The following is an 18,764-nucleotide window of genomic DNA, read 5'->3' as shown; positions in this document are numbered from 1 at the left end:
GGCACCGGTCAGCTCGCCGGGGTGCACGGAAGCCGGTGGAATGGTTTGCCGTGGTGGGTTCAGGCCCCACCTCAAGGCGGGTTACAGCAGAGTCTGCAGGCCCGGTGGAGGGGCAGCCAGGTGTGTGTCGGATACAACCCAGGCCCGGGGCTCAGACCCAGGTGTGAATCTGGGCTCTGCGACCCAGCTGTCTGCCCTGGGGCCCCTCACTTAACTGTGATGAGACTGAGTTTCTTTTTTATGCAGAACCTGGATTAGAACCCACTTTTCAGAGTCTCTGTGAGTGCCCCTTGGAGAGCACAAGGCCACCACTGGCTCGTGCGGGTTGTATGTGGGTCAAGCCCACCAAAGTCAAGGAAAGGTGATGGCAGGCAGTGATGAACGTCAAGTAGCAATCCCCTGAGGCTGTGGGGGCGTCCCAGGTGGCTCAGCGGTGAAGAATCTGCCTGCCAAGTAGGAGACACAGGAGACCCTGGTTTGATCCCTGGGTTGGGAAGAGCTCTTGGAGGAGGAAATGGCAACCCACTCTAGTATTCTTGCTTGGGAAATCTTATGGACAGAGGAGCCTGGCAGGCTATAGTCAATAGGGTTGCAAAGAGTTGGACATGACTGAGCAGCTAAACCTGCAAGGCTGTGGGGATACAGAGGGGCTGTCCTGGGGCCGGGTCTCAGAAGATGCTTGCAGGGTGAGAAGGAAGGGCAGGTCTTCCAGGTGGCAGGGATGGCAGCTGCACGGAGCTGTGAGACGCACGGGCAAGGCAAGCACCAGGAGGGTTGGGGGGGGGGGCCAGGGCACTGGTGGGCAGTGAGTCCAGCCATATGCTGAAGGCTGAGTGCCTGGTGCTTCCTCTGGGCAGCAGGACCATCAAGGCTGTGACTCAGGAGGGTTGCTGGCCCGCCTACCTGCCCACTCTGCTGGGGTGGCTCAGAGGTGGGTCGGGGCGATGGAAGAGTGTCTAGATTCTTTGGAGTCACCTGGATCCCAGCGTGCTCCGGTGGGTGGAACACAGCCAGCAGAGAGGCGTGGGTATGCTGGGTGGGGCTCTGCCTGGCAAGCCAGGGGAGCGGGGTGTTGTTGAATGCTGAGCTGAGCCCTGCTCCCCAGGCGGCCTCGCCCAGAGGACCTCACCTGGAGGGCAGGTTCACCCAAACCCGGGCAGATGCCCTTCTCCTACCTTTGATGACTCCAGGGACCCCGACTGCAGGGGAGCAAGCAGACAGAACCCAGCTAACACAGGCACGCCTGACTCTGCAGCACGTGTGCGTTCATCACCCTGTGCGTGGCCAGAGTCCTGGCAGTGGACAGGGTCAGCTCGGTTCTCAGGGAGCCTGGACTCCCGTTCCGGTGATGGATTTTAAATAACCTCGCAGAGCTTGCTTGCGCTCTCTGAGCCGCCTCTATCGCAAATGATCACAGGCATAGAGTTGGCGGACTACATGGAGTGATGCAGGTTCTCAGCCCCCAAGTCAGCCAAGCCCTTGCATGCTTCTCTCTCCCGGCACCTTGAACTTGACCCTAGCACTCATATTTTTCATGAAATGATCGAGAGGGTTACCAGGCACTCTCATCTCCTCCGGGATTCGAGAGCTGCATCCCTGGAGACCAGCAGAATAGCTGGTGGATCCAGGGTGGCCAGCTCCTGCTTGTTCAGTGAGTGAATGAAAGGCAAGTGTAGGCCACACCCTGCTTCCTGCCCATTCAGCCCTGTATCCTGGTTCCCCACTTCCTGGGCTTGTGTGAGCTGAGGTCCAGGGATGGCAGTCGCAGCTGTCCAGAGCTCTGGGTTCAAGAGGATTCCGAGGGTCCCAAGTCAGGGGACCCGGGGCAGGAGACAGGGCAGCCGTGTACACCTTGGGATCGCTTACCTTTCCTCCCAGCCACATGCTAGGCGATGTGGAGACGTGTTGTTCTTGGCGAGAACTGCAACAGCTCAGTGAAACCCTGCTGACTATCGAGTGCAGAAGCAGTGGGTGTGCTCTGCTGGGTGTCGGTGCCGGTTGGTGGTAATGGCAGCAGCACCACTGCCGTGTGTGCCAAGTCGCACAGCCGCGTCCGACTCTGTGCGACCCCATAGTCTGCACCCTTTCCTCTCATGACCAGGCCTTTATCCAGACCACAGCTGGCTGTGTGGCTCTGGGCGGATCACCTTCTCTCTTCCAGTCCTCAGTTTCCTCATCTGTGAAGTGGTGCTGATGACAGTCCTTGACCTCAAGGGTTGTTGTGAAGACAGTCCGCCTTAGTTGTGTGCGGCTCATGGAAGGGTTTAACGACGGTTGATTGTTACTGCTGCCGTTATTTCCCCCCATCTCCACCACTTCTCTTGGAGAGGCTGAGGTTTGTTTGGTAGCGTGTGTTGGAAGTACTAATGCTGAAGCTGCAGCTCCAGTACTTTGGCCACCTAATGCTAAAAACTGACTCACTGGAAAAGACCCTGATGCTGGGAAAGATTGAAGGCAGGAGGAGATGGGGATGACGGAGGATGAGACGGTTGGATGGCATCACCGGCTCAATGGACATGAGTTTGAGCAAGCTCCGGGAGTTGCTGATGAACAGGGAAGCCTGGTGTGCTGCAGTCCATGGGGTTGCAAAGAGTTGGACACGACTGAGCGACTGAACCGAACTGTTTCAGAACGAGCAGGGATGCTTGTAGATTTTGTAGATGACTATGCTCAGAAATGATATGAACATGAAACTTACAAAGGTTCCCCCTGACCCAAGGAAACCAATTGACAGTTTTATTTCTGGGATCATGAAAGGGGAGACACTCTTTAATAAGGGGTGTATGTATCTAGAGATAATGTCCTTTGATTGCTTCAGTTGTGTCCGACTCTTTGCAACCCCATGGACTGTAGCCCAGCAGGTTCCTCTGTCCATGAGGTTCTCCAGGCAAGAATACTAGAGTGGGATGCCATGCCCTCATCCAGGGGATCTGATAATAGTGATAATAATTATTATCATTTTGGGACTGAAGAGACGGCACTGTTAGCAGGCATAGATTCTGTTGGAGGACTAGGTGGTTGGCCAGTAAATCCAGCCCTCTTCTTGGGCATTGGGCATCGTAAAACCCAGAGAGGGAAAGCAGCCAGGGTGGGGGACCCTGGATCCAGCAGCCTGCCCTTCCGTCTGACTGCCCAGCATCTCATCACCTCTTCTCCAGGTCCTGAGTGGCCTCTTGTCCTGGGGACTCACCTGCTCTTGTGAAACATCTCCACTCCCGGGACAAGCCCGTAGTGGACCTGACTGGCTTCCACCAAAGGGTAATTGATGTCCTTCACTGGGAGGACACACACAGTGTGGCAGGAGGACCTTTTCATTGTGAAACAGGCCCCGACAAGTGTGCAGAGAACAGTCCATCTCTCAGGTGCTGCTGGGGGGCAGCTGGGATGGAGCCAGGGGTGGGGAAGCCTATGCAGGGGCGTGGCCCTCCCTTTGCTCTTGAGGGGAGAGGGGGCTCTTGCTTCTCAGTTGCAGCATCCTTGTGTGCGGCAGGGATGTGGACCTGGCCTGGCCCCCTCAGAGGTCATATGTGAGCGAAATGCCTTGATGGCTGTTAAAATGCCAAACCAACTGTCAAATGCTTCACAAGCCATAGAGGGACATGTGAAGCCAAGACTCAGTTCGTTCTTCAGCATTCAGTGTCAGGACTCTCACTTTTGCCTCCACCTTTGGGTAGAGGAAGGCCCTGGCTGACGATCACTGCAGGCCCCACTTGAGCTGGGTGGCGGTGTCTGCTTGTGGCTCTGGAGAAGCCCTGAACCACTAAATCCCCCGCAGGCAGCAGTACCCTTCTAGCTGGTATCACTCGGCCTTAGGAGAGCCCTTTTAAACTATTGCTCTCAATTACGGCCTTTTTATTGAATAATAACTCAATTAAAGGTGTGCTTTTTATTGAACATCCCTGATACCTTTATTGGTATTATTAGAGTAACCAGCATAATAGGAACAATTATTTCAGTGCTTATTAACACAAACACACACACACACACACACACACACACACACCCCTGCTAGCAGAGGGAGAGCAGCATTTCATTGCAGGAGCCCAGTTGTGTGTTGGTTCCCAAGAGTCACAATAAAAAATGATGTTTCCTCAACGTTTGCAAGTTTCTGTTTCCCTGGAACCTCTAATGCATTAGGCCGGCTGCATTAAAATTCCTCCAGGGTTTTATTACAGCCAGAGTTACACAGAAGGGCACCATCTGAAACATCCACTGCGAGGTGCAAGGTAGATAATAAAACACGAAACATACAAAGCCCAACCATAATACGTGCATGCGTGGGGATGTGTGGATTTTATAGGGATCGCGTGGGATCTCATTTGCTCCCCCAGCCCTCTTCGGAAGCTGGCATGCTATTCCCATTCTGCTGCTGCCGCTGCTAAGTCGCTTCAGTCGTGTCCGACTCTGCTCGACCCCAGAGACAGAAGCCCACCAGGCTCCCCCGTCCCTAGGATTCTCCAGGCAAGAACACTGGAGTGGGTGGCCATTTACTTCTCCAATGCATGAAAGTGAAAAGTGAAAGGGAAGTTGCTCAGTCATGTCCGACTCTTAGCGACCCCATGGACTACAGCCTACCAGGCTCCTCCATCCATGGGATTTTCCAGGCAAGAGTGCTGGAGTGGGGTGCCATTGCCTTCTCCAGTTCTACCGATGAGGAAATGAAGCTCAGAGAGGTAAAGTGACTTGGTTGACGTCGTTGTTGTTTAATTGCTAGGTATGTCCGACTCGTTTTTTGCAACTCCGTGGACGAAGGCATGGCACCCCACTCCAGTACTCTTGCCTGGAAAATCCCATGGATGGAGGAGCCTGGTAGGCTGCAGTCCATGGGGTCAAAAAGAGTTGGACACAACTGAGCGACTTCACTTTCTTTATTTCTATAGTTCCTTTTGGAGAAGGAAATAACAACCCACTCCAGTGTTCTTGCTTAGAGAATCCCATGGACGGGGGAGCCTGGTGGGCTGCCGTCTATGGGTTGCAAAGAGTTGGACACGACTAAGCAATTAACAGACACAACACACATAGCCTGCCAGGCTCCTCCGTCCATGGGATTTCCCAGGCAAGAATACTGGAGTGTGTTGCCATTTCCTTCTCCTGACCCAGGGATTGAACCTGTGTCTCCTGCATTGTAGGCAGATTCTTTACCACTGAGCCACCTGGGAAGCCCCTTGATTGACATCTTCCTGCAGGGAATGGCAAGGTATGAACTCGTGCCGCTGTTCAGGGTTCTTGTAACAGTGATCTCAGGGAGGGTTTTGAATTAAAGAAAAACACAGGGTCTCTCTTGAAAGCCAGTACAGCAAAGAAGATCCGGTGTGGGTTTCTGCCAACGGATACCAAAAACGTCTGAGGAAGGAAAAGGGAAGGAAGCAAACAAGGAAACACGCTGGCCTTGGGTTCTGAGTCGCCAAGCCCGATGTAGTGATCCCAATGCAGCTGACATTTCTAGGTCTGTAGGCCAGGCTTGATGTTGCTGGGTAAGTTGCTTCAGGGCTTCCCTGGTGGCTCAGATGGTAAAGAATCTGCCTGCATTGCGGGAGATGTGGGTTCTATCCATGGGTCAGAAGGATCCCCTGGAGAAGGGAATGGCAACCCACTCCAGTATTCTTGCCTGGAGAGTTCTATGGACAGAGGAGCCTGGCGGGCTACACCCCACGGGGTTGCAAAGAGTCCTACACGACTGAGCAACTAACACTTTGCAACTTCCAAGTTGCTTCAAAATAATCTAGGCGTTGACCTCTCGGTTGGAACCTTGGTGGCAGCCACGGTGGCAGCGTGTTGGGGCATGGCCCCTGTCTGGGCCATCAGCAAAGCTGGCACCAGCTGGAGCTTCCAACTCACCTCTGGGCAAGTGGCCCTGAGCTCCAGGAGCAGGGACAGCCCCGCATCCGAAGCAGCCCTCTCACCAAGGGGCTTCTGCCATGTTTAAAAATGAGCCGTCCGTGACTGTGTGTTGCCTTTTAAAATATTTAGTGAGTTTTTGAATAGAAGAATGTTCTGAGTGGCTCTTCAAAGCCTTTCTGACATTGTTCAGTTTTCAAAAGTGAGCAGTCCCAGTGCTCAAGGCTACTTCTAGGCAACAGATAACCGTGAAGTGGAAGTATGGAAATGAACATTTTATTTAAAAAAGAAAGTTACGGGGGAGAGTGGAAAGAGCATTGTATAGGAAGGGCCTTTGAGGACTGGGAGATTTAAAAACACTGGAAGCTGTCAGATCCTGGGATAGACTGTCCCCTGCTGTGAATCTTGCCCTGGTGTGGAGGGAAGTGAGGGGACCAGATTGTTCAAAGGCAAGGAAAAGCGTTTACCCTGGCATGATCTGGGACCCTGGAGTCCGATTTGGTGGGTGCACAGAGCTCTTCCCCACCTGATGATAAATTCCAAACAGGTTAACTTCCTCCTCTGGCTTCCCTGGTGGCTCAGTGGTAAAGAATCCGCCTGCCAATGCAGGAGACACAGGTTTGATCCCTGGGTCGGAAAGAAACCCTTGGAGGAGGAAATAGCTACCCACTCCAGTATTCTTGCCTGGGAAATCTCATGGACAGAGGAGCCTGGCTGGCTATAGTCCATGGGGTCACGAAAGAGTTGGACAGGACTGAAGGACGAAACTACAGCAAGCAAAACTTCCTCCTTAGACTTTTCTAAGATAGAGTCTTATAAATGTCTTCCACTCTTTTTGTTTTGTCTGTAAAAAAAAATACAAGAAATGGAAACCTCTGAGTTCTTCAGAACGTGCAGCTACATGCTTCTCAGCAGCTGCTGCTTGAGTTTAAAAAAATATATTTTAATCAGCCATTTCATTCCTGGCCTGCCTGAGAATTTTGCACTGTCTTTTGATACCCGCATTCCTCAGGGGCAATAGAACTTTCTAGAAAGTGTGTGGCCATCAGAACAAGAAACAGGAAGTGCTCCAGAGAGACCCAAGGAAATGAAGATGATGAAAAAAGAGATTAGGGGAAGGGAGGTGGCCCAACTTGAAAATACAAGGAACCAGAGCTGCTGTGTGTGTGGAACTCGGTTACTGAGAGTAGCTGGAGCCCAGGTGCAGAGTCCAGAGTGCTCTTTTTTATTTTATTTTTATTGAATTACAGTTGAAACCAATGGATTTTTAAAGTCGTTTATTGGCCGTGCCGGTTCTTTGCTGCTGTGTGCGCTCTTTTTCTAGTTGCGGTGCTCCGAATTCTCACTGTGGTGGCTTCTCTTGTTGCAGAGCATGGCTCTAGGGCGCATGGGCTCGGTAGGTATTTGTGGTTCCTGGGCTCCAGAGCACAGGCTCAGTAGTTGAGGTGCACGGGCTGAGTTGCTCTGCCGCACGTGGGCTCTTCCCAGATCAGGGATCGAACCCACGTCTCCTGCACTGGCAGGCGGCTTCATTACCATCGAGCCACGAGGGAAGTCCAGGGCTCTTTAATTGGAAGATCTATGGCCTTGTGGGAGGTGGTGCTTCATTTGTGTTATTAGCTCCTGATGTCAGAGAGGGATGTTTTCTTTATCGTCTTATTTATTACTTATTTATTCTGCCTTGTTTCCAGAAAAGGATTTGAGGAGGACAAAACACTATGGCGTCTGGCCAGCTCTCCCGTGAGACTGAGGTGAACCGTTCTGTTGTTCCCCACATATATCACCTAGTAAGCCAGGACAGGAGATGGCACCTCCAAGAAGGCTGTGCATCTCTGGGCTGTAGCATCATCATGTGCCAGCAGGGACGTGGTCCTGGCCTGGCCTCCCTCAGTGGTCATGTGACCATGAAATGCACCCCCCAAAAAATGGCCTTTGGTTGCGACAGTGGGGAGGCATGCAGGAAGGGAAGGCTGAAGTGTCGGTGTGGCCTTACTGCTCCCAAAGTGAGGAACACAGCTGCCCAGGGCCTTGGGAAGGCCTCCCTGCACGTTTCTGGGGGGCGGGGGGAGATTCTCCCGAGGGGCTCCAGCACGGGGAACTGAATTAATGCAGACATGCTGGGAGAAGGAAGTTTCCCAGACACCCTGGAGAAAGAAAATGGCCTCAGAAGTTCTCTTGGAGCTGGGTTTAAAAACGAGGGGAAGCTGAGCTTTGGAATCCTTTTTCCCTTTCTGTCCGTTCCCCCATCACCCACCCACTGGTCTCCGCACTACCAAACCTGGAGACACATGTCCTGTTGGACACGAGTGTGCAGTGATGACTGTGGACCACCAGGCTTGGAAGGCATGTCTTAGTTCCCAGCGGGGGTGATCTGGCCCAGTTGGTTCTGTGTTGCAGAGAATCTCCACGCGGACCCCTGACTCCTGGAGGCCCCCCCAACACTGCATGGCTCAGTGAGGTCCAGGCTCCTTTGAAGCCATCAAGTCTAACCCATAAGGAACTTGGGGTATTTGTTCTCAGAGTCCATAGAGTTTTGACTGCTAAGGGTGAAACCCCCAAGAAACATTCTTCTCGGGTGGGAATCAAAGAAACAAAAACTCCATCTCTGTATGGGATTTCGGAAATCCCTCTTTTGAGGAGGGACTGTACTTCCCCTTCCCTTCCTGATCCCGGGTTTGGAAACTAACACACACCTCTGGCTTCACTGGGGAGTTTGCAGCTACTGTACTTTATCAGTGTTAAAATCTTCCAGGTACAAGGAAGTCTGAAAAAACAAAAAGGGTTTTTTTTTTTCAAGACCTCGGCTGTGATGCCATATTCCCTTTCCCTTCTCCGGCCAGTGAGCGAGTCTGAGGGGGCAGGGCAGGGCAGGGCCTGCCCATACCTGTCCCGTTTCATGTGGAGTGTTAGGAGAGCCTCAGGCTGGAGAAGCAGCCAGTTTTACCCGCAAGTTGAGGATGTCGGCCACGAAATAGGTGCTGGTTGGAAGGTCCAGGCTCCCACTTTGTGACCGCCCCCAATGATGGACAAAGACAAGGGTTTTTCGGCTCCATGCCACCAGCGTCCACGAACACTGGGCTCCCAATGCCAGAGCCCAGTTTGTCACAAACTCACACTTGCCACTGTTCATCCTGATCGCCCTGTCGGAGGTGACACTCTTTCATTCAGCCTTCTGGCAAGGGACCTCATATAGGCCAGTGCCCCGCCCCGGGGGGTCTCAAGGCCAGATTCCATGCTGTGGTTAGGTGTGTGTGTGTGTGTATGTGCATGTGGGTGTATGAGGCCACGAGGGCAGTGATGGGGGGGGGCGGTGGGCAGCTGTCCGCCAGTAGTGATGTTCTTACGATGCTGAAGTCCTGTTCCTACACGCATCCCTGTTTAACTTGGACGGTGCTTTCTGCACAGACACTGGTGTATGAAACCCTACGATTTCCGGTAGTTCAACTCCCAAATGACGCAGAGGTTATCAGCTAGTGCTCTTAAAATGTTTGCTAGGTGATTCAGTTTGATTTGTGTTTCTTAGAACTTCCTTGGATCGAAGATTTGCCTAGTCATGACTGGGTGGAGAGGGGGAGAGTTGTTTTGGCCCCCAAAGAGTTTTGGCAATGCCTGGAGAGATTTTTGATCCTCATGACTGGGAGGGGAGGGAGTGTGACTGGCTTCTAGTGGGTATGCCTCCAAACATCCTACAAGGCCCAGGGCAGTACCCCTCCCACTCCCCAGATCAGATCAGATCAGTCGCTCAGTTGTGTCCAACTCTTTGCGACCCCATGAATCACAGCACGCCAGGCCTCCCTGTCCATCACCAACTCCCGGAGTTCACTGAGACTCGAGTCCATCGAGTCAGTGATGCCATCCAGCCATCTCATCCTCTGTCGTCCCCTTCTCCTCCTGCCCCCAATCCCTCCCAGCATCAGAGTCTTTTCCAATGAGTCAGCTCTTGGCATGAGGTGGCCCACCCACCCCCAAAGAATTATCAGGATCTATATGATGGCTGAACTTTGCCTTGCTATCTTTTAGGCAGCCCAGCCTTTGTATACTTCCCATTGTTGGAATCAGGCTTTCTCACAAATAACATCTCCTTTGGCTTCTGAGATGATGGGTTTAAAGACACCATGTTATAAGGGCACAGAGCGAGGTCTACCAATTGGAGAAACAGCCACACAGAGGCTTCTCTAGCCTGTCCGCCAGGGGGTCTGCCAGGGGGTCGCTGGCCTGGGCCTGCTCTGCAGTGGTCTGGTGCCACCCCCTGAGAGCTGCGACGCCGCCGGCATCTCACGTCTCTCTTGCCTCTTTCTGTCCGTGTGTCTCCCCAGGTAAAGATGAGCCTTCCAGCTACATTTGCACAACATGCAAGCAGCCCTTCAACAGCGCGTGGTTCCTGCTGCAACACGCGCAGAACACGCACGGCTTCCGCATCTACCTGGAGCCCGGGCCGGCCAGCAGCTCGCTCACGCCGCGGCTTACCATCCCGCCGCCGCTGGGACCCGAGGCCGTGGCCCAGTCCCCACTCATGAATTTCCTGGGCGACAGCAACCCCTTCAACCTGCTGCGCATGACGGGCCCCATCCTGCGGGACCACCCAGGCTTCGGTGAGGGCCGCCTGCCTGGCACGCCGCCGCTCTTCAGCCCGCCGCCGCGCCACCACCTGGACCCGCACCGCCTCAGCGCCGAGGAGATGGGGCTCGTCGCCCAGCACCCCAGTGCCTTCGACCGAGTCATGCGCCTGAACCCCATGGCCATCGACTCGCCCGCCATGGACTTCTCGCGGCGGCTCCGCGAGCTGGCGGGCAACAGCTCCACGCCGCCGCCCGTGTCCCCGGGCCGTGGCAACCCTATGCACCGGCTCCTGAACCCCTTCCAGCCCAGCCCCAAGTCCCCGTTCCTGAGCACGCCGCCGCTGCCGCCCATGCCCCCCGGTGGCACGCCGCCGCCGCAGCCGCCGGCCAAGAGCAAGTCGTGCGAGTTCTGCGGCAAGACGTTCAAGTTCCAGAGCAATCTCATCGTGCACCGGCGCAGCCACACGGGCGAGAAGCCCTACAAGTGCCAGCTGTGCGACCACGCGTGCTCGCAGGCGAGCAAGCTCAAGCGCCACATGAAGACGCACATGCACAAGGCCGGCTCGCTGGCCGGCCGCTCCGACGACGGGCTCTCGGCTGCCAGCTCCCCCGAGCCCGGCACCAGCGAGCTGACCGGCGAGGGCCTCAAGGCGGCCGACGGTGACTTCCGCCACCACGAGAGCGACCCTTCCCTGGGCCATGAGCCCGAGGAGGAGGACGAAGAGGAGGAGGAGGAGGAGGAGGAGCTGCTGCTGGAGAACGAGAGCCGGCCCGAGTCGAGCTTCAGCATGGACTCGGAGCTGAGCCGCAACCGGGAGAACGGTGGTGGCGGCGGCGGTGGCGGCGGGGTGGCGGGCGTGCCGGGCGCGGGCGGCGGCGCCGCAGCCAAGGCGCTGGCCGACGAGAAGGCGCTGGTGCTGGGCAAGGTCATGGAGAACGTGGGCTTGGGCGCGCTGCCGCCCTATGGCGACCTGCTGGCTGACAAGCAGAAGCGCGGCGCCTTCCTGAAGCGCGCGGCCGGCGGTGGGGGCGGCGGGGACCCAGGCGACGACGATGACGCCGGGGGCTGCGGCGACGCGGGCCCCGGGGGCGCGGTCAACGGGCGCGGCGGTGGCTTCGCGCCGGGCACCGAGCCTTTCCCGGGCCTCTTCCCGCGCAAGCCGGCACCGCTGCCCAGCCCCGGCCTCAACAGCGCGGCCAAGCGCATCAAGGTGGAGAAGGACCTAGAGCTGCCGCCTGCCGCGCTCATCCCGTCGGAGAATGTGTACTCGCAGTGGCTGGTGGGCTACGCGGCGTCGCGGCACTTCATGAAGGACCCCTTCCTGGGCTTCACGGACGCGCGCCAGTCGCCCTTCGCCACGTCGTCCGAGCACTCGTCCGAGAACGGCAGCCTGCGCTTCTCCACGCCGCCCGGGGACCTGCTGGATGGCGGGTTGTCGGGCCGTAGCGGCACGGCCAGCGGGGGCAGCACGCCGCATCTGGGCGGCCCGGGCCCCGGGCGGCCGAGCTCCAAGGAGGGGCGGCGCAGCGACACGTGCGAGTACTGCGGCAAGGTGTTCAAGAACTGCAGCAACCTCACGGTGCACCGACGGAGCCACACCGGCGAGCGGCCTTACAAGTGCGAGCTGTGCAACTACGCGTGCGCGCAGAGCAGCAAGCTCACGCGCCACATGAAGACGCACGGGCAGATCGGCAAGGAGGTGTACCGCTGCGACATCTGCCAAATGCCCTTCAGCGTCTATAGCACCCTGGAGAAACACATGAAAAAGTGGCACGGCGAGCACTTGCTGACTAACGACGTCAAAATCGAGCAGGCGGAGAGGAGCTAAGCGCGTGTGCGCGCGTGTGTGTGTGTGTGCGCGCGCGCGCGGGGGCCCGGGCCCCACCCTGCGCACCTGTACAGTCGCCCCGTCGCCAAGCGAGAGAATGCTGACCTGACACTTGCCTCCGCGTCACCGCCGCTCGGCGCCCCCCGCGGGTCCCCGGGGCCCAGGGGAGGTGGCCCTCCAACCTAACCTGTGTCTGCGAAGTCCTATGGAAACCCGAGGGTTGATTAAGGCAGTAAAAACAAAAAAAAATTGTGGAGCCTTTTAACTGTGCAATAATTTCTGTATTTATTGGGTTTTGTAATTTTTTTGGCATGTGCAGGTACTTTTTATTGTTATTCTTTCTGTTGAAATTCCTTTAAGAGATTTTGTTGGGTATCCATCCCTTCTTTAGTTTTTTTTTTTTTTTTTTCCTTCCTTTAACCCAGTAGTAGCCTGAGCGATGACTCCTGAGCTCTGTAGAGGGGAAGCTATATTTTAAATTATAATTTGGGGGGTGGGGAGGGCGCTGCTTTTTTTGAAATCTAAGCTAAGCATGTGTAATTTCTTGTGAAGAAGCCAACACTTAAATGACTTTTAAAGTTGTTTACTTTTTTATTCCTTCTTTTTTTTTTTTGTCCTGAAATAAAAAGTGGCATGCGTTTTTTGGGGGGGAGGGGGGTGGATGTACAGCGGATAACAATCTTTAAAGTTGTAGCACTTTGTTTCAGAATTGGAATGGAGATGTAGCACTGATGATGTCCTGAGTAAGGGAGGCCTTTTCTATGTTGACTTCAACCTTGCCATACATAAGGAAACCTTTGAATGGTGGGCCTTCCCTCCCCGCCGCCCCCCTCCCGCCCCCCAACAACAAAATACTCAGCACTGCCAGAGAAACAGGAGTTTTTGAGGACTTTGCCCCAGGAAATGGCCCAAGAGCAGTCTAAAATTGTGCATTCCCAGCAGATCCCATCCGTTTCTTGGAATGTCGGTGTGCCGTGGAATGCCATTTCTGCTATTTGCCATAGATTAGACTAAATAAAATAGGCTGAAGGTACTTTGGGGGGTAGATAGATGGTGGTGGCCTGCAATAACACAGAAAGGAAAGAAACCAGCCGTGTTCTTTCAGGCTTCTTCTGGCTTGACAGTTTCTCTCTCTCTTTTTATCACCCTCACCACAGAAATCCTAAGTCATACGTTGCTACCAGTGACAACAGACCGTTTCTCAAGCAGACAATGTCCTGATGGTGACTGGAGGGGAGTTAGTATTCCCTCTGCACACTGATGACATTATACAGATGGGGTGGGGGGAATCTTGCCAATTTCAGTTCCCTTTTACTGCAAAGTGGGAAGAGTTCCATCTGAAGGTGCCCAGCGCTACTTCGTTTTTGTTTGTTTTTTCTATCCCCTTAGGTTGGAAGGTACTAAACATTGGACTGTTCAGATTAGACATTTGAATTCTGTTGACCCGCACTTTAAAGCTTTTGTTTGCATTTAAATTAAATGGCTTCTCAACAAGAAATTGCAGCATCTTCTTCTTTTTGGCCCAGAGGTGGGTTAAACTGTAAGGGATGGCTGAGATTGAGTGTCAGTATTGCTAAGCGTGGCATTCACAGTACTGGCACTATAAAGAACAAAATAAAATAATAATTTATTGGACAGTGTTTCTACTGCCATTCAATTTGATGTGAGTGCCTTGAAAACTGATCTTCCTATTTGAGTCTCTTGAGACAAATGCAAAACTTTTTTTTTTCTTTTGCAATGAAAAGACTTTAAAAAAAAAAAAAACGAGAAAAGTACATTTCTTTAGAAACAAAGCCACATTTACTTTAAATAAATTTTCAAAAATCCTGGTTGAAGACGTGAAAATGCCATAAGACCCAATCAAATGAAGAAATAAACCCAGCACAACCCTGGATATCCATTAGCTGAATTAACCTCAGCCCCTTTTGCCTGTGGGACAACGCTGCTTAGATGTGGAGTGGAGGTGACTTACTGCTGAATTAAAACTCAAGTGACACAAGGTACAAGTTGATATTGTTGAATGAAAAAACAATTCAGGAACAATGGCTAATTTTTTTCTAAAGTTAAATTTAGTGCACTCTGTCTTAAAAATACGTTTACAGTATTGGATACATACAAGGGTAAAAAAAAATTGTGTGTATGTGTGTTGGAGCGATCGTTTTTTTCAAAGTTTGCTTAATAGGTTATTAAAAAAAATGCCACAGTGGCTGCGTGTATATTGTTTTTTTTTGGTGACGGGGTTTTAGTATATATTATATATATGAAAATTTCTTGATTACTGTAAAAGTGGACCAGTATTTGTAATAATCGAGAATGCCTGGGCATTTGACAAAACAAGAAAAAAAAAAAAACCCTTTTCTTTTCCTTGAAAATGTTGCAGTAAAATTTAAATGGTGGGTCTATAATAATTTGTTCTTGTCACAGTAACTGTAAAGTCGGAGTTTTAGTAAATTTTTTTCTGCCTTGGGTGTTGAATTTTTATTTCAAAAAATGTATAGAAACTTGTATTTGGGGATTAAAAGGGGATTGCTACACCATGTAGAAAAAGTATGTAGAAAAAAAAGTGCTTAATATTGTTATTGCTTTGCAGAAAAAAACCCCCACATTTCTGATCTGTGCTTAATTCTCTCCTCCCACCTCCCTCTGGAATGGATATATTGGTTGGTTCATATGATGTAGGCACTTGCTGTATTTTTACTGGAGCTTGTAATTTTTTAACTGTAAGCTTGTCCTTTTAAAGGGATTTAATGTACCTTTTTGTTAGTGAATTTGGAAATAAAAAGAAAAAAAAAAAACAAAAACAAGCAGGCTGCCATAATATATTTTTTTAATTTGGCAGGATAAAATATTGCAAAAAAAAAATTTGTATGTTAAGTCCTATTGTACAGGAGGAAAAAAAAAAGGGTTGTTTGACAACCTTCGAGGAAAAGAAACAAAAGGAAGTAGCTAAATGCTTTGGTTCACAAATCATTTTAGTTGTATATATTTTTGTCAGAATTGGCCTCTACCAAGGACTGTTCAAAATAGGGCTTCAGTCTGAATGCCCTGAACCTTGCATCAAGGCTCCCTGGTGTGGCCACAGCAGACCGGATGGGAAATTCTTTATTCGCGTTGAGTGGAGAAATCAGTTTTTGTCAAGATGTCGGTACCATTTCACAGAGCCCTCCCTTCTCTACGAGGCATCTGTAAAGATGTCAGACGTGGGGGAGAGAGCGCACGCCTTCTCTTCACCACCACCACCACCACCACCACCTCTCCCACCCTTCAGAGCAGAAAGAAATGCAAACCGAGCTTTCTCTAGTCCTTGAGAGAACGTCAAACAAGCAAGCAAAACAAAACAAAACAAAATGTGATAAAGGGAGCTGGCGTATCAGCCAGGCGCAGGTGACGTGGTCTGCGGCTGGGACCAGTGCAAATTGAATTTCAGGAAGGGGTCCCCATCACAGCCGGGACCTTTTCATCCGTGGAGAGTGGTGGCCTGCTGTCTTTCTTACTTGCTCCGCTGCTTTCTCTCCAGAACCTACATTCGTCAGTCTCCAAATGCCTAGGGCCTGGGACGAATTCGGTGCCTTTCCATAGTTCTTTCTCTTTCCTTCCCACGTGTTTCCTTTCCATCTTCCCACCTCTGTCGGTCCTCGATGTGCTCATGTTTATCAGATTTATTTCTCCCTCTCTGTCCCCCCAGCCCTGCCCCTCTTTTTTTTTTTTTTGTAAAGCCAAGTAGCTTTAAGATAATAAAGTGGTGGTTTTTTGGATGAGGGAATAATACGTTTTTAAAAAAATACCTATATCAGGAAGCCATTTTTTATTTCAGGAACTCTAAGAAACCATTATATTTCAGGTTATGAAAGTATAAGCAAGCATCCTTTCGGGCAATTTCTTTACCAAATGCAGAAATCTCTCTTCTGGGCGCTTTTCTGTTTAATATGCTTTTCCTCCTTGCCACTTACCTTTGCAAAGTAAAAAGAAGGGGGGAGGAGGCAGAAGATCAAGCTGAGATGTTTGTTTCCTGCCTGTTTGACCTGAAGCCCCACGGGCTGCCCTTTTCTCCGGGTGCCCTGGGGAGGTCCTTGAGCAGCCTCCAAGGCAATCCTCCTGTAGTTACAAAAGCTAGCCAGCTCTCACCAGCTTCCGCAAAGTCACCACGATGCCAGAATCAAGCCATCCTAAAGCACAAAGATTGTGTCTCTGTCGACTGCAGAGAAATGAGCATTTTTGCTTCTCTTTTTTTGTGTTTAAAAAGCCAACACTGAAGCAGATGACCCAGTGAGAGAGGCCCCGGGCCCTGGGGGGACCCCGCCGACCCCAGGCCGGTTTTCCACACTGCCACAACTTGATTCAAAGATGCCCCCAATTGGAACCTGCCACTTGCCATTTGAGGGTCTTTCATGGGGGAGGAGGAGGAGGCTGACTTCCTCTAAGCAAAAATGTGAAAAGTAGGGAAGTCAGCCTTTCGTTCTGGTCCTAAGTGACGGTCAAGGATTTTTGTGGAACACAGGCAAACCCATGAATTTTGGTGCTCCTTGTATCAGCTCTGCGAAGCAAAGTTACATTGAGTTAAGTTGTTTGCATTTGTACTGGCAAGGCGAAATATTTTTATTACCTTTTCTATTACTTATTGTATGAGCTTTTGTTGTTTACTTGGAGGTTCTGTCTTTTACTACAAGTTTGGAACTATTTATTATTGCTTGGTATTTGTGCTCTGTTTAAGAAACGGGCACTTTTTTTTTTATTATGGATAAAATGTTGAGATGACAGGAGGTCATTTCAATATGGCTTAGTAAAATATTTATTGTTCCTTTTATTCTCTGTACAAGATTTTGGGCCTCTTTTTTTTCCCTTAATGTCACAATGTTCTGTTCAGCATGTGTCTGCCATTTCATTTGTACGCTTGTTCAAAACCAAGTTTGTTCTGGTTTCAAGTTATAAAAATAAATTGGACATTTAACTTGATCTCCAAACCTTGTCCTTTTCTGTGTCTTTCCAGGGTAGGGGATGGACAGCTTATTTCCAAGGGTGAATTAAAGGTCTCTCTCCATTTTTCTCCCGACGCAGGCCCGTTACTCTCGTATCCGAGAGCACAGGCAGTAGTGGCCTGAGAGACCAGCTGTGCTTTTTTCTTGACCTCTGTGAGGCTGTGATTCGGAATAGTGGTTCTCACTCCTGGTTACACATTGGAATCACGTGAGAGTTTTTCAAAATCCCTGTGTCCAGGCCCCGCCCCAGACCAATTTCTATCCGATTCTTTCGAGGCGAGATCTAGGCATCGGTATTTTTGAAAATGACCCAGGTGACTCGCAAACAGCCAAGTTTGAGACCAAGTGGTATAAAAGTAAAAGCCCTCGTCTGGGAATGACAAGACTTGGGTCTAGTTTCTTTCAGCTAACATTTCCTGAATTTCCAGGGAGAGCCACTGGGTGAGGGGTCAGAAATGAGTGGGACAGAGGTCTGGCTGCCCTGTGTCCTTGGTCTGGTACCCTTGGGTCCCCATCGTGAAGGGAGGCTGTTTGAGTACAGAGCATCTCCACCCATCCATGAGTTTGAATGGAATCACACAGGAGCACCACCTTCTTCCTGCCCGCTGTGTGACAGGTTGATAGATTGGAGCATGCTTTTCTCGGGGATAATATCACAGATCCAGAGGAGGAGGCATGGTCTTTTGGAAGGAAATAGCCTTTCACTGGGCTTTTCCCAGTGCTGGGCTTGGAGCAGTCAGCAAGATGGAAGGGGAAGATGACAGCTTCCCATTGGGTTTCAGCCACTTAATAAACCACTGCTTTCCTTCTACGAGTGAGAGGCAGAGCCCAGCCCTGAGTGAAAAGGGATCAAAGACCCACTGAGTTCTCGACTATTTTTTTTTTTCTGGTCACATCCCAAGGCATGTGGGATCCCAGTTGCCCGACCAGGGGTCGAACCTGCGGCCTCCACAGTGAAAGCATGAAGTCTTAAACACTGGACTGTCAGGGAAGTCCCCCTTGACTACTCTTCTCAGGTTTCTGGCTCTTTAAGACACAAAAAATGTTCCACTCAAGTCACTTTTCTGCAAACTCACTGGACGCCATTCACAAACCAGGTGGGCAGCCTGGGAATCTTCGCAAAAGACTTTGCAAAAAATGAAAACAACACCGAGCTATGTTTATGAAGATGCCGTGTGGGTTCTGCCCACAGAGGTGATCGCAGGAGTGAGGGCCATATGTGCCTCTGTGTCCTGTCTCCAGAAAGTCACCATTCTCCCAACATATCTAAGCACTGGACAGATACAGGGTTAAAGATGCACGTGCTGGGTAACTTTAAAGTCCAGCACCCAAAATGGAGTGGGTAACCATTCAGGAGAAGCCCTGCCCTGATTTCTAGGCTGTTTTTTTGTTTTGTTTGTTTGTCCAGTCGCTCAGTCGTGTCGGACTCTTTGTGACCCCATGGACTGCAGCACGCCAGGCTTCCCTGTCCTTCACCATCTCCCAGAGCTTGCTCAAACTCACGTTGGTGAGTTGGTGATGCCATCTAACTATCTTGTCTTCTGTCATCTCCTTCTCCTGCC

At 51.4% G+C, this 18,764-nt stretch overlaps 1 protein-coding gene across 4 annotated transcripts in view; it reads left to right on the top strand.

Annotated features, from left to right (window-relative positions):
* Positions 1–17,187, top strand: part of BCL11B (BCL11B, BAF complex component) — a 101,437-nt gene extending 84,250 nt beyond the window's left edge. For all 4 annotated transcript variants that reach the window (XM_027521535.1, XM_027521533.1, XM_027521534.1 and 1 more), the window contains one exon: positions 10,155–17,187. In XM_027521535.1, coding sequence (XP_027377336.1) covers positions 10,155–12,226 — 2,072 coding nt within the window. In that variant the 3' untranslated portion in view covers positions 12,227–17,187. The remainder of the gene's footprint in view (positions 1–10,154) is intronic.
* The last annotated feature ends 1,577 nt before the right edge of the window (positions 17,188–18,764 follow it).

Source organism: Bos indicus x Bos taurus, chromosome 21, assembly GCF_003369695.1.
Source record: "Bos indicus x Bos taurus breed Angus x Brahman F1 hybrid chromosome 21, Bos_hybrid_MaternalHap_v2.0, whole genome shotgun sequence".
In the NCBI taxonomy this organism is placed as follows: Eukaryota; Metazoa; Chordata; class Mammalia; order Artiodactyla; family Bovidae; genus Bos; species Bos indicus x Bos taurus.
This window is presented reverse-complemented; position numbering and strand designations above follow the sequence as displayed.